Raw genomic sequence first — 13,039 nt, forward strand, 5'->3', positions numbered from 1 at the left:
TTAAATAAAAGGCAGAGATCAAAATTCAGATTTTGCAGAATTATCCTATCTAGAGAGTAAATAGCATTTGCCCCTTGACCTATGAAATTTCTTGCACTTTTGGCAAAGGTTGATCTTATTGCCCCTGGAATTTGCACCTACTTCACAGACATATCTTCAGTGGCTTTGGGATTGTCTTCAACACTGAAGTCTAAGTACTCTTCTTTAGTGATCAACCCTCTACTACTGAATTGCATTCACAATTTCATGCAAGTTTCCAATTTCAACATTCATTTTTTTTAGTATGGAGGTTTGCTCATCTGATAGCAACACTGTAGTCTAGCATCAATATCAGCAAGTCATAAGTTGTTGGATGAATACTCAACTGTAGTTTAGCATCAATATCAGCAAGTCATAAGTTATTGGATGAATACTCAAGGTGAGGTGTTAAAGTAACTGAAAAGATGCACTTTTGTACTTTTCAGTGCCATCGCTCTTCCATCATTTCTCAGAACATACAACAAGGGTGACCTCCTTTCTTTCATTCAGTTTATATCCACAAACTTTGCATAGAAGTCCATGATCGACCCTCTTTTAATATGGCAACCACATGTGACACTCACACAAGCAACTTATTCTCATCCAAAGCCGAAGGGTCTTCCATCACTGTGGGGACAGCCTCAGGTGTTCATGGTCATAGAGAAACGGACAGGAAAAAGGGAAGGAGGATTCTACATTCAGCGAGGTGTGAGGAGGACAGGGAGAAGGAAAATTGTACCTGAATATGTCTGGTACAGGAAAAGCTCCTGTTTAGCACTGACCAGCCATGCATTCTTGTGTACCATGGACCTTCCAAGACAAAGTTTTGTTTTAGGTGAAAAAAATCATTTGAGATTGCATTTTTTAAATTGGCTGCCTAAAATGAAGATCATGGGCCAACCTCTCCTGATCTTTATAACAGTTTAGATACCAGTTCCTTTTGACAAATAGAGAATGATACCGATGAGGCAATGTATGTTTTGCGATTTAGAAAATTTTTGTATGACAATGATTACACCTACTTCACAGGGTCACAAGCATTAAATGGAATGATGATGTGAAAGGTCCTGGTAAAGAGTTGGCCTACAGTAGATATGCAATAGATATTAGGGTTATTCCTTCCTAAATTCGAGAGAAAGAGAGAGCCTCCATATCTGGGGCTATGTTACTGCAGGTAATTATGTCACTATCACCACAATGAGATTAATATCAGCTAGATAACATACTTTTAAAGAAAATACCTGACAAATTATATAGTGTCAGAACATTAGGTAAGGCATGCAGGAATCATTCACAATCATAATTTCCTCACCAAAGCTCTATGAAATTGGACCCTTTCCATCTTGAAGAAGGCATTTGCTAGACAACGCATTTCATGGAACTATGTTCTGTTTTAAATTTACAGTATTATGAGATTACTTTTTACTTAAGACCTAATTCCCAAAATTTTGTGCCATCATCCCATTGAAACATCTACAGTACCTCAAGACACAATTATATTCACCTAAGTAAAAGAAACCAAGCAGGTTTCATTATGCTAATCTGTCTGATTGGAATTTTCCATTATAAAAGGTTCAAAAAAGTAAGCAAAACAAGAAAGAGATGGATAATACAAAATGATAATAAATCTGCTTACTCCTCATTACTTACTTTCCTTTGTTAAATACTGAGAAACTAACATTCTGGGAGCCTGTAACAAAAAGAAAGACATTAACACAAGAGTCTGCATGTATCATCTGGGCCAGGCCATTGCTACCCTAAACCCAAGGACTCCAGATATCACCAAGTGACTGCCCAAACCCGTGATTTCATTAAGAGTGCCCAGAACAAACACCTCCCAGATTTAGCACCATCAGTGTTGACTTCCAACAATAAAAGGATAAATGTAGTAGCGTAAAGCAGATAAGAATTACAGCAGTCTCACAGTTTGACTAAACATGGGAAGCCTGGCTCTACTGGTTACCAGCTACAATTTTCTCACCTATAAAGTAAAAGTAATTCTACCAACTTCACCAATCCACTTATTGTGAGGATTAAATTAGCCTTTTAAGGAGTTCTCAATACATGGTAATTACTCTTTTCATGCTTGTGAGCATTCTTGAAACAGTATTTTTCTGATACAGAAAAAGAAACAGAAAAGACTTTAAACTTATGCCACTTCCTGAACGGACCAATGTAGTTGCCTTCCACACGGCACTGCAGGGTTCCAAAACCATGGTCTTCCTGAAGAGGATAGCTAGAGAGAGAACCAAAACCTGAGGTGAGAATTATCAGACAACTCAGAAGTTCTGACTCTTTAGCCAGGAAAGTAAAAAATAAAAGGTGAGTTGGCCAGCAAAAATTGGTAAATACTTAAGGCATAATGAGTTCATGGGAGCAAACACTAGAACTGTACTAACTAGAGTTCTTGTTGACACATATGCTATCAGGCAAGCATGCAGTGCGAGAGACAAAATTTAACTTGCTCCCAACCTCTTTTCAGACCTCTCCATTCTTTCCAAAACCTTTACAAAAAGGAGAGAAAAACCCTTAAAAAAGAAAAAAATCTATTATTGGGGCTCCTGGGCGGCTCAGTAGGTTAAATGTCCAACTTCAGCTCAAGTCATGATTTCACAGCTCGTGAGATGGAGCCCAAGTAGGGCTCTGCACTGGGTGTGAAGCCTGCATAAGATTCTCTCACTCCCTCTCCCTCTACCACTCCCCTGCTCGCATTCTCTCATGGTCGGTTGGTGTCTCTCTCTCTCTCTCTCTCTCTCTCAAAAAAAAAAAAAAGGTGTGAGTGTGTGTGTGTGTGTGTGTGTGTGTGTGTGTGTGTGTGAGAGAGAGAGAGAGAGAGACAGAGAGACAGAGAGAGACAGAGAGAAACCCACATGGAAGAACCTAAAAGCATGTATTAGGCAGGAAAGACACTCACCAGCTTCCTGTCTGCCTGTTTACAAGAGAGCAGGCTGTGACCCAGTTGTCTCCTTGAGCTTCCAAGATCAATGGACTGGATAAAAAAATGGGGTAAAAAAGACATGAGACAATAGTGTAAGACTCTCAGTAAAAATTCCTAGCAAAACTCAGAGGAAACACTGTTATGAGCATTCTTCTCTGGATTTATGGGGAATCACTGAGGGTGGCCAAAGCCTGTCCCCTGAGGAGATGTTGAATCAACTCTCAGTCTGAAGGTAAGCAATGCATAGCACTGTTTCATGGTCCACACCTTCACACTGCAGAAAGAGCATTTCCCTTTTCCACCAAAATCCTCATCATACCCACAATGGCTATATTGAGTCTACATAGAACTACTGTGGAGTCGATGCCTCCATTCCCCTTTTCAATGTTATATCCCTGACCAAGGCTGACATGGGACCAAGCAGTGAATGTGGCATATTATTAAGGATGTACTTGGGGCTTGTATCCTCCACAGAAAGAGTCATTTCCTTTCAAGACAAGTTCACCACTACTTAATGCCAAAAATGTAGATCTGGAGAGTAGCCAGATCATGTTCTCCTCACCTAGGGCAGAATCACAGAGATGGAACAGAAGACAATACCCCCATCCTTTCTAGGAGTACAAGGAAAACCAGACACAAGTATATAGAATCCACTCAGCTACAGTAAGACTCGGTTTCTTCTACCTTATCAAGCCTGGCTATAACTACTTCAGATATTGCAAAATCACAGTTGCTTAAAGCCTCCCCGAAACACAACTTCAACACATTGCCTCTTGTTCCTTTCCTTCCCTAGCACGCGTGATTTAATAGTACCACTTTCCATTTTAAAGTGTCTGGCCATCCTCATTATTCCCAGAAAACAGTAAAATTCAGTGGCTCCCAGTGCCTTCTTCCATGTTTTCCTCTGATCAGACTAACAGAATTCCTAAATGCACAAATGGATACCAACCCAAGAAGGAAGTTACAATGGTCTTTGGGGTTCACATGTCGTTTTACAAAAAAAAGAAAAAAAGAATCATTTCAGCCTGAGAAACAAGGGAGAGAAGGGGAAGAATTGAAAAAGAAAACCCACAGATGCAGTTACAGCACAATTCACGCTGAGCCCAGAGTGACTAGTTGTCAGTAAATAAATGGACCAACTTAATCGACCAGTTGCAATTACATTAACAAAGTTTGCTGAAGCCCAACTCACCAGGGACCATAAACTGCAAAGAAAACAGCAATTCTGTGCCAACTGCTCACAATTTATTGCTATCGGGGAAGCTGGTCTGAGGAAGCAATCCAGCATGTTTGTAACTCGTTGAACACAGAAACTAACACACACTTACCTATCAATGTACTCCGCATCGCAATCAAAGGTTTCCGGTCTTCCAGTGATAATCCAACCATACACATGTATTAGTTCTCCTGTTTTAAGAAGATTTTTGAAATGTAACACACTTCACTCATACTGTAAATTATAACATAAGCAATTTATTTTTGGTACCATCTATTTAATACAGCCAAACTGGACATGACTCAGAATATTAATGCTTTTTTACAAACTGTACAACAGGAAAGGAGTCTCAAGTATGATCCAGTGATCAATATTACACATTAAAAAGTCTAAAATAACTAATTATTGCAATCACAGAGTCAATCAGCTACGTACAGAACACAAAAGCAAGAACAGGTCTTCCCCACAGTTCTATGAAGTATGAGGCTTTCGGGAGGAAAGGCCAGTTTCCACACACTGACTTGTTCTACCCTCTTGGCTGTGTGTAGATCATCACCTAACGTGGGATTTAAGAACACGGTGCCTTGGGGTGCTCTGCATTTCATGACACTTTCCCCTGGGCACTTGCTAATATGGAAAACCAAGGAGGTTCATGTCACATGATCTGGATGGGTATTTGGGGATACTAGACTTTCTTCCAAATCTCAGAGGACAAAAGATAAATGTCAAGGATGACCCAAATGGATGGGAACTCAGAAAGAAAGGCATGAGATAGAACAGAATTACAGCATAAAGATGGGCAATTGCACATCTCATTCATTCAAAAATTATGCTCATGTTCAAAGATAGAACAAATTGAAGACCTGCAAACAGTTGGTGTCAGCCTTGCCCACTGACAAATGGATGACTTCTACTGCTGAGTCTCCTCTATGTGACTCATAGGGATTTCCACTAGGTAACAAGTATTTACTTAATACACCCTCTTTTGAGTTCAAGTTCAAGAGGAAGTGCAGGCATCAGCAATCCCCCCTCTCAGCAAGGTGGACTCTTGGTACTGTCCCTACCCAATCTGTTCATAGTTGGTGAGAAAGGAATCTGTGGTGAGAAAGGAATCTGATGTCACTCTTTCACAAAGAGTTTGGGGGCCCCTACCAGATGCTACATGAGCTGATTTCTTCCATAGTTGAAAACACCTAAACTCAGTTCTGTAGAACTACATGAGGCAAAGTTTTAAGCAAGCACACCATAGTAAGGTGATGTAGTTCAATTTCACCAAACAACCCCACAACCTGGGAATGTGTGCCTTCCAAATAATTAGGAAATTTAACCATATACACTGTAATCTTACAGCATTACAAACAATGTTAAGAGATGAGAGCAGTTTTGGTTAATGAGGTAAAACAACAAAGGTGGAAAAGAAAAGAGCACTTAAGGGGATGATGAAGTCACTGAAGGCAGAAGACTTTGAATCTCTTCATGGCCACATTTAAAGTCACAAAAGAACATTACCAAGAAGTTGTTCCCTTCATGCTGTGGGTGCTTTATTAATACAAGAAGACTTTTGTCTGTGGTCACTGGATGACTGACTAGCACTGAAACCATGGGAACCTTCCGGGAAGTATGAGAGCCACTCACTGTACAGATGAATGGGTAGAAGGGGCTGGAACCTAATGCCTTAGACAAAGATCACAGAAATGGAGAAAGCCTAGACTCTGGAGTTCTTTGTTACTATTAACAACTGGCAAAATAATTTCCCTTCACTTTAATAGAGCTAAAGTATTAATTCCCTGGCTTTGATGGGCATGATTTCTTGCTTTCTTGGGCACAATTTTAAAAATTGGCAATAAGTTCTAGAAATTGGGAATTTTGTGAGTGGTTAACAGTCTTGCTTCTAAATAAAGAAGTCCAATAGAGCCTGAGAAATGGCTAAGCCAGCCTATGGTTCTGGGTGATTCTCCGTCACAGTGGAGAACTGTTAACCACATATAGAAACTCAACTGCTAATGGAACATCATCTCTCCTGTCCCCACCACCTCCCCCATCTCCCTGGCTGCTATTCTGGGCAGACTTCCCAAATGAAATGAGAGTAATCATCTGTAAAATGATTTCAAAGATGTCACCATGTGGATCCTACCCAGAGGGACCACTCCAACAAGGCCAGCCACCAACCATTCCCCCAGAAGGGGGAAGATACAGTGTGCAGCTCTTGGATTGGGAGGGAGAAACGGGCCTGACAGATCCGTGTGAGCCAATATCCCACTTCACACCTCTCATGGCAGGCCCCTTCCTCATCCCTCACCCTGTGGACTTCTGCCATCTAAACAAGAGCTTTCTAACACCAGAGCAGCAAGGACCCAAATGTCTGCATGCGACTTTTAGAGCACATTTTCTTTTTAATAAAACATGATCACGTCTTGATTATTCAAATGGAAAGGAACAGATCTCTGAATAACCCACATAAAAAAAATTATGCTGGAATCATATTCTTCAGTATATAATTTAAATACACACATACATAATCTTGTGTCTACACACACACACACACACACACACACACACACACACACACACCCAAAGGGCAAATACTTTTCAGCAACTCAGATATTCATTGTGACATTCTCGAGCAGTCAAGACATTCAAAACTAGATCAGTTTATGCATTTAGACACAACTACATATAAACATTTAGCAATTTGTATTCCCATAATTACACCATCTGGAAACCCTGAACAAAGGGAAAATCTGAAATAGACCTAGGAATTTGCCAAGAATCAGACAGCAAATTATACATAATCCTAGCTTGTATTTACTACTTAGTTGTAAGGCAAGCTTAGCGATTCTTGAACCTATTTCTTAGCTGCGATCCCCTCTTTTATGTAAATCTCAACCTTCTCTCTCTTCTTCACTTCTATCCCCTGGCCTTTGCATGCCTGTGTGCCCTCTAATTCACAAACAAACCCCCAGTGTAAGGATCAGGGTTGCTGGCCTTGCATGTGGTATGCAACACCACTCAATGCAAAACAAAACAATGGGTACACCTGCCCACTCTGGATTCTGCCTGCCTGGGTGCAAATCCCAGCTACACACTTAATAGCTGACTTTAAGCAAGTTGCTTAACCTTTTGGTATCTCGTTTCCTCATCAGCAAATGAGAATTATAGTCCCTATGTCATCAGGTTCTTGTGAGAATCTGATAAGATAATATATGCCAAACACTTAGAACAGAGCCTGGCTCACAGTAAAGTTCAAAAAAGGTTTGCTATTATGCAAACAACTATAAAATTAAGAACAATGATGATTTTTATTTCTTCCATGCTCTGGCAGTACCTGGTTTGATTTTGCTGGCCTCTTTTCCTTTTCATGTTTGGATTCCTTTTGTTATCAGTAAAGTCACAGAGCAAAAGAGCCCACAGGTGAAACCAAACCAGATTAAAAGTAAACCAGAGGTTGACATTTATTTTCAAACCAGCATCAGAGAAGTTCAGTGTTCCCATTTATAGAGAGCACCCACCTGGGTAGAAGAGTTTTCAATAGCTTTAGCAAAGGGATCCATAATTATTCCTATTTTAATAGGAGATTTCTTACCTGGCACTCCACTCGGTGGTATAACGTGGTAAACAATGGGTGTCTGCCCCCTGGAAAACTGTTCAGGAAAGGTTATCATAAGGGAGCATTCCATTAGAATATCACAACCACAGACAAGAAGCAAAAGTCATTCCTCATCGGATATTAGTCAAAGATGGTAAATGGTTACACTTCCTCAAATAAATGTACATCTATTTCTTTTTATCCTCATAATACAACTGTGAAGCAGAGTTAACAGGTATTACTATAGTTTCTCCACAGAGGAAGTAAAGAGAATTTTACCAAGGTCATGTAGCTCTCTGTCCTGTACCATATTGCCCAAACTTTGGCAAGTCTGTTTCCACCAGCCCACCTACCGTAGCCAGGAACACATTTCACCAGAAAAATAGGTAGGTAGGCCACCTTTAGAATTCCATTATTGTAACTTGGTATTTTGGAATCTTGAAGGATTTTAATTTTCTTGGCAAAAATTTGCTTACTTAAGTTGAAAGGATTGCAACTTAAATTATCATCAACACCTTTGTAGGAATGAGCAAGCTACAAAAAACTGGAGTTGGGTAGGCACACAAGTGAGGTGTTTGTTGAGAAAATGGATCATGGCTCTCAGGAGAAAAAAGGATTCAAATGATTCAAGGAATGGGAAGCAACATCACTCTTTGAGAAGGGGGAAAATAGCCCTGATGGAAGAGGTGGAAGTCTATGAAAGCCTGGTCATGGCCCTCCAAATCAGCTTTCTATGTCCCTTCCCCCAAAGTATATTCTCTGCTAATCACATGCTCTAGAAAGGCAGGGACAGTGCCTTACTCAGTCATGGTTTTACTCTTATGCATAGCATGGTATACAGAAGACATTCAAATTTTTGTGAATGAATAAAGTGGCCCCATCTGAGATGATTGATATGGTACCTGGAAGTAGAGGGGAGAAAAAGACAAGTCCAGGAATTTCATCTTACCTATAGGCATCTGAGTTAGTCCAAGATTAGTGCATTTCATAGTCAGGGCCAGTGTGAACAGAGAGGCATAAGGATGGACTGACCAGGCCAAGGTTTGACACATGAGCTAACAACATTCAGGAAGAGACTTGGTTTCCCCCTCATGTGACCCTTACTCTCAACCTCCTCTAGATGCCTACACAGCCTTCATTCCCCATAAACTACACTGCTTCCCACTTGCAAATCAAGCGAAAGCAAATTATTTAGCTTGGCCTGCTTCCAGCATCCCAGGAGTTCACCTTCCCAGGCAGAATACCACCAAAGAATAACTCCGTTGTTAATCAACAGCCCTAATCAGAGGAGAGAACCAACAGACATTTCAAAAAAGCTAATGGTGGCTCGGCAAGTGTAAGTTTTATGTATTGATCCACATGGCTACACAGCCTGCCATCAAGGCTAGTTTCCTCCTCCTAAAAGAGGGTTAGAGAACAGGTCACAGAAAGTATGTACAGTCAGAAGGTCAAAGTAAGAATGCCATGACCTCATCAATTGGGAGCTGGCTCTGATCTCACCAAAAGATAAGGATTAACACAATTCCACCTGCCCCTGCCAAACATGCACTCCACACCCTGGACTCCCAGCCTCCTACTGTACCCAGGCCTTCACCTCTCCCTGAGGTGCCCTTGGACACTGCCATTGGAAATATATCCTAGGAGCCTCATGAGATAGAGTAGTGGTCACCACCTCCCCTTCTCACAGACATTAGAAACTGAGGCTAAAGTACAATCAAGTCCAGACCAAATAAGGACACATGCGTCTGGATTTCCAGTTTGAAATGTAAGATCTACCACTCAGTCTGTGAGCCTTCCACCAGAAGCATGGGGGTGGGGGTTGGGGTGGTGGCAGGGGGAATAGAGTGACTCCTTGATCAATCCCTCCCCTTCCTCAACATGGTGGGGTGGCTCAGAGTTAAACCTCAGAAAGAGCTTCACTTGTGATTCCCTCTGAGCTGACATGACATAAAAATGGTGTATTTCTAAGGAAAACAGGCTCCGTCCACCCACCAAGCGAGAGACATGACAAAGTGAAAAATTAATGAGCTTCCAAATCAAGCTTCCCGCACGCTGATCCCTGAGCCGGAGTGAGGTCAGCCTGAGTGAGATGGGGGAGAGGAAACACAGCAGATCAGGATAGCGAAGCCACAGCCACCAGCTGCTTGATAAACCTTCTGTGAGTTGTTCAAACTTGTCAGCGCCTGCAGCAGGCTCTTTGAAGTGGACTGGCGAGATGGAATTAATTTTTAATACTCACGGTTCCCCCAGTCCCAAAACAAAGAGACACACTGTGTTTTATTTAGCTTGGAATGCCTCTCATTAACTGCATCCCCTGGTGATTTTTCATCAACTCGCCAAGCTAGACGAAGCACTTGAGGACTTGTTTTCTTTAATGTGCAATTTTAGGAAGTGCTTCTCTTCTCTCCCCTTGCTCTCCCTCCCGATCTTTAATAAGTAGGAAAACTACTATCTGGGGTGAAAGGAACATCAAAACCAAAAACAGCATGGTGGTTAGGGAGGGTGCCTGGCCATCCATCTGCTGTTACATCTACAGAGACAGTGTAGAGGTGGTGGTGTGGGTCTTAATAAGAATGGTTTTTTTCTTTCTGCTGCATATGTGCAGAAGCAAAATTCCAGAAAACAAGCTTCTCTTGAAGTGAGAGACAAGTTGTTAAATGTGAACTGACAGCAAATTCCAAATTTGTAAATGGACTGCCTACATAAAGAGTGGATGGTAACAGGGATGATTTGGGGGGATGAATTCTTGCTCTAAAGGAGCATTAATGACTAATACTGTTACGAGCAATCTTTCAACAGAGGCACCCTATGGGAAGTACGATCATCACAAGGAACACTGTCAAACCTCAACCTTTTGTGAAAAGTCTAGCACCTTCCCTTTTGAGAGATTGGTGTGAAACTAACCTGAAATGAACAATAGGCTGAACCAAACATAAAATTAAGACCAAGTATACATATTGCTTCTCCAAAATAAGCTAGGTATTAGCTCATAAACTCTCCCTCTCTCTGCTCCCATTTGGCTCTAAGTTAGAAGGAGAATGCCATCAGCAAATGCCCTTTCAATTTCAGGTTGGAAAGAGTAGCAGAAATAGAGTACAAAGCAGAGGCAGAGGTACAACTTGGGCCCTGAGTTCCTTCATCCTACCAAGACTCAGGAGAATTGCAGCTATAAAATGAAACACTGACCCACAATGATCATCTTTGTGGCTCCTCTATGGGCTTCAGTTTAGAAGATTTAAAGTCTGACACAGGTTCAAATCCTAGTCCTTTTCAATTCCACATGTAAGTGAAATCATACAGTATTTGTCTTTCTCTATCTGACTCATTTCACTTAGCACAATACCCTCTAGTTCTGTCCATGTTGTTGCAAATGGTAAGAGTTTATTCTTTTTTATAACTGAGTAACATTCCATGAAGGAAGGAAGGAAGGAAGGAAGGAAGGAAGGAAGGAAGGAAGGAAAGAAAGAAAGAAAGAAAGAAAGAAAGAAAGAAAGAAAGAAAGAAAGAAAGAAAGAAAGAAAGAAAGAAAGAAGTAGATGGACATCTGGGCTGCTTCCATATCTGGGCTATTGTAAATAATAAACATAGGGGTGCATATCTCTCTTCAAATTAGTGTTTGCATTTTCATCAGATAATTATCAGGAAGATAAATCTCTGGATCATATTTCTATTTTTAATTTTTTTAAGAAACCTGCTTACTGTTTTCCACAGTGGCTGCACCAATGTACATTCCCACCAGCAGAGGGAATACAGTCAATAATATTGTAATATTGTAATATTGTCATCTGTCTCTGTATAATGACAGATTCTAACCTAGACTTATCATAGGGATCATTTTGTAATGTATCAAAATATCAAATCACTATGATATATACCTGAAAGTAACAGGACATCATATGTCAATAAAAAATTAAAAACCAATTTTTAAAGAATCCTAGTTCTGTCATTTACTACCTAGAGGACACAGGAAAATTATTGAGGAGATGGGCAAATTATTTCATCTCCCTGAGCCTCAAGTCACTCATCTGTAAAACCACGATAATAAATAGGTACCCCATATAATTGTTGCAAGCATCAAATTAATGTACATAAAGCATAGAACCTGACATCCAAGTGCTCAATACTTAACTTGCATTGGTACAGACTCAGAAACCCGACAACCACCATCCACCTTTCTTCTTACCCTGGCAAAGCAGACCCTGACTTGTAAGTTGCCTGTCGATAGCACAAAAACTCCCTCAGACAGCAAACACACATTGCTCCATCCTTAGAACCCACCTGGAAAGTACAGTTGTCCCGCGGTCCTGGACTTGAGCTGCCTACCACCTGTCCCCCAGAGTGCACTTCCAGGTAGTACAGCCCCTCATGTGCTTCAGACAGCAGGGATCTGCAGGCAGAAAGTGGATGTCCTTGTGAATCAAAGACAGAATTACCAAAGCCAGCCGCCCCACCTGACCACTTTAAATTTCCTCCCTGCACCTGTGAAATGGCACTTACCAAGGATTCCTATGTCTATTTGCCTTCTGGATCCACTCACCTACTAGACTTTAAAGATTGTATCCTCAGGAAACCATCAAAACCCTAGAGGAGAAAGCAGGAAAAGACCTCTCTGACCTTAGCCGTAGCAATTTCTTACTTGACACATCCCCAAAGGCAAGGAAATTAAAAGCAAAAATGAACTACTGGGACCTTATGAAGATAAAAAGCTTCTGCACAGCAAAGGAAACAACCAACAAAACTAAAAGGCAACCAACGGAATGGGAAAAGATATTTGCAAATGACATATTGGACAAAGGGCTAGTATCCAAAATCTATAAAGAGCTCACCAAACTTCACACCCGAAAAACAAATAACCCAGCGAAGAAATGGGCAGAAAACATGAATAGACACTTCTCTAAAGAAGACATCCAGATGGCCAACAGACACATGAAAAGATGCTCAACATCACTCCTCATCAGGGAAATACAAATCAAAACCACACTCAGATATCACCTCACGCCACTCAGAGTGGCCAAAATGAACAAATCAGGAGACTATAGATGCTGGAGAGGATGTGGAGAAACGGGAACCCTCTTGCACTGTTGGTGGGAATGCAAAATGGTACAGCCACTCTGGAAAACAGTGTGGAGGTTCCTCAAAAAATTAAAAATAGACCTACTCTATGACCCAGCAATAGCACTGCTAGGAATTTGCCCAAGGGATACAGGAGTACTGATGCATAGGGGCACCTGTACCCCAATGTTTATAGCAGCACTCTCAACAATAGCCAAATTATGGAAAG

At 41.1% G+C, this 13,039-nt stretch overlaps 1 protein-coding gene across 8 annotated transcripts in view; it reads right to left on the minus strand.

Moving 5' to 3' along the window:
• The window catches only part of PKHD1 (PKHD1 ciliary IPT domain containing fibrocystin/polyductin), a 494,091-nt gene that overhangs the window by 464,027 nt on the left and 17,025 nt on the right, over positions 1-13,039 (minus strand). For all 8 annotated transcript variants that reach the window (XM_086707056.1, XM_086707061.1, XM_086707057.1 and 5 more), the window contains 7 exons: positions 12,037-12,145; positions 7,756-7,813; positions 4,285-4,363; positions 2,933-3,007; positions 2,190-2,254; positions 1,669-1,708; positions 758-828 (listed from right to left, as the gene is read on the minus strand). In XM_086707056.1, coding sequence (XP_086563182.1) covers positions 758-828; positions 1,669-1,708; positions 2,190-2,254; positions 2,933-3,007; positions 4,285-4,363; positions 7,756-7,813; positions 12,037-12,145 — 497 coding nt within the window. The remainder of the gene's footprint in view (positions 1-757; positions 829-1,668; positions 1,709-2,189; positions 2,255-2,932; positions 3,008-4,284; positions 4,364-7,755; positions 7,814-12,036; positions 12,146-13,039) is intronic.

Source organism: Puma concolor, chromosome B2, assembly GCF_028749965.1.
Source record: "Puma concolor isolate L17-30 chromosome B2, mPumCon1.1.hap2, whole genome shotgun sequence".
Classification (NCBI taxonomy): Eukaryota; Metazoa; Chordata; class Mammalia; order Carnivora; family Felidae; genus Puma; species Puma concolor.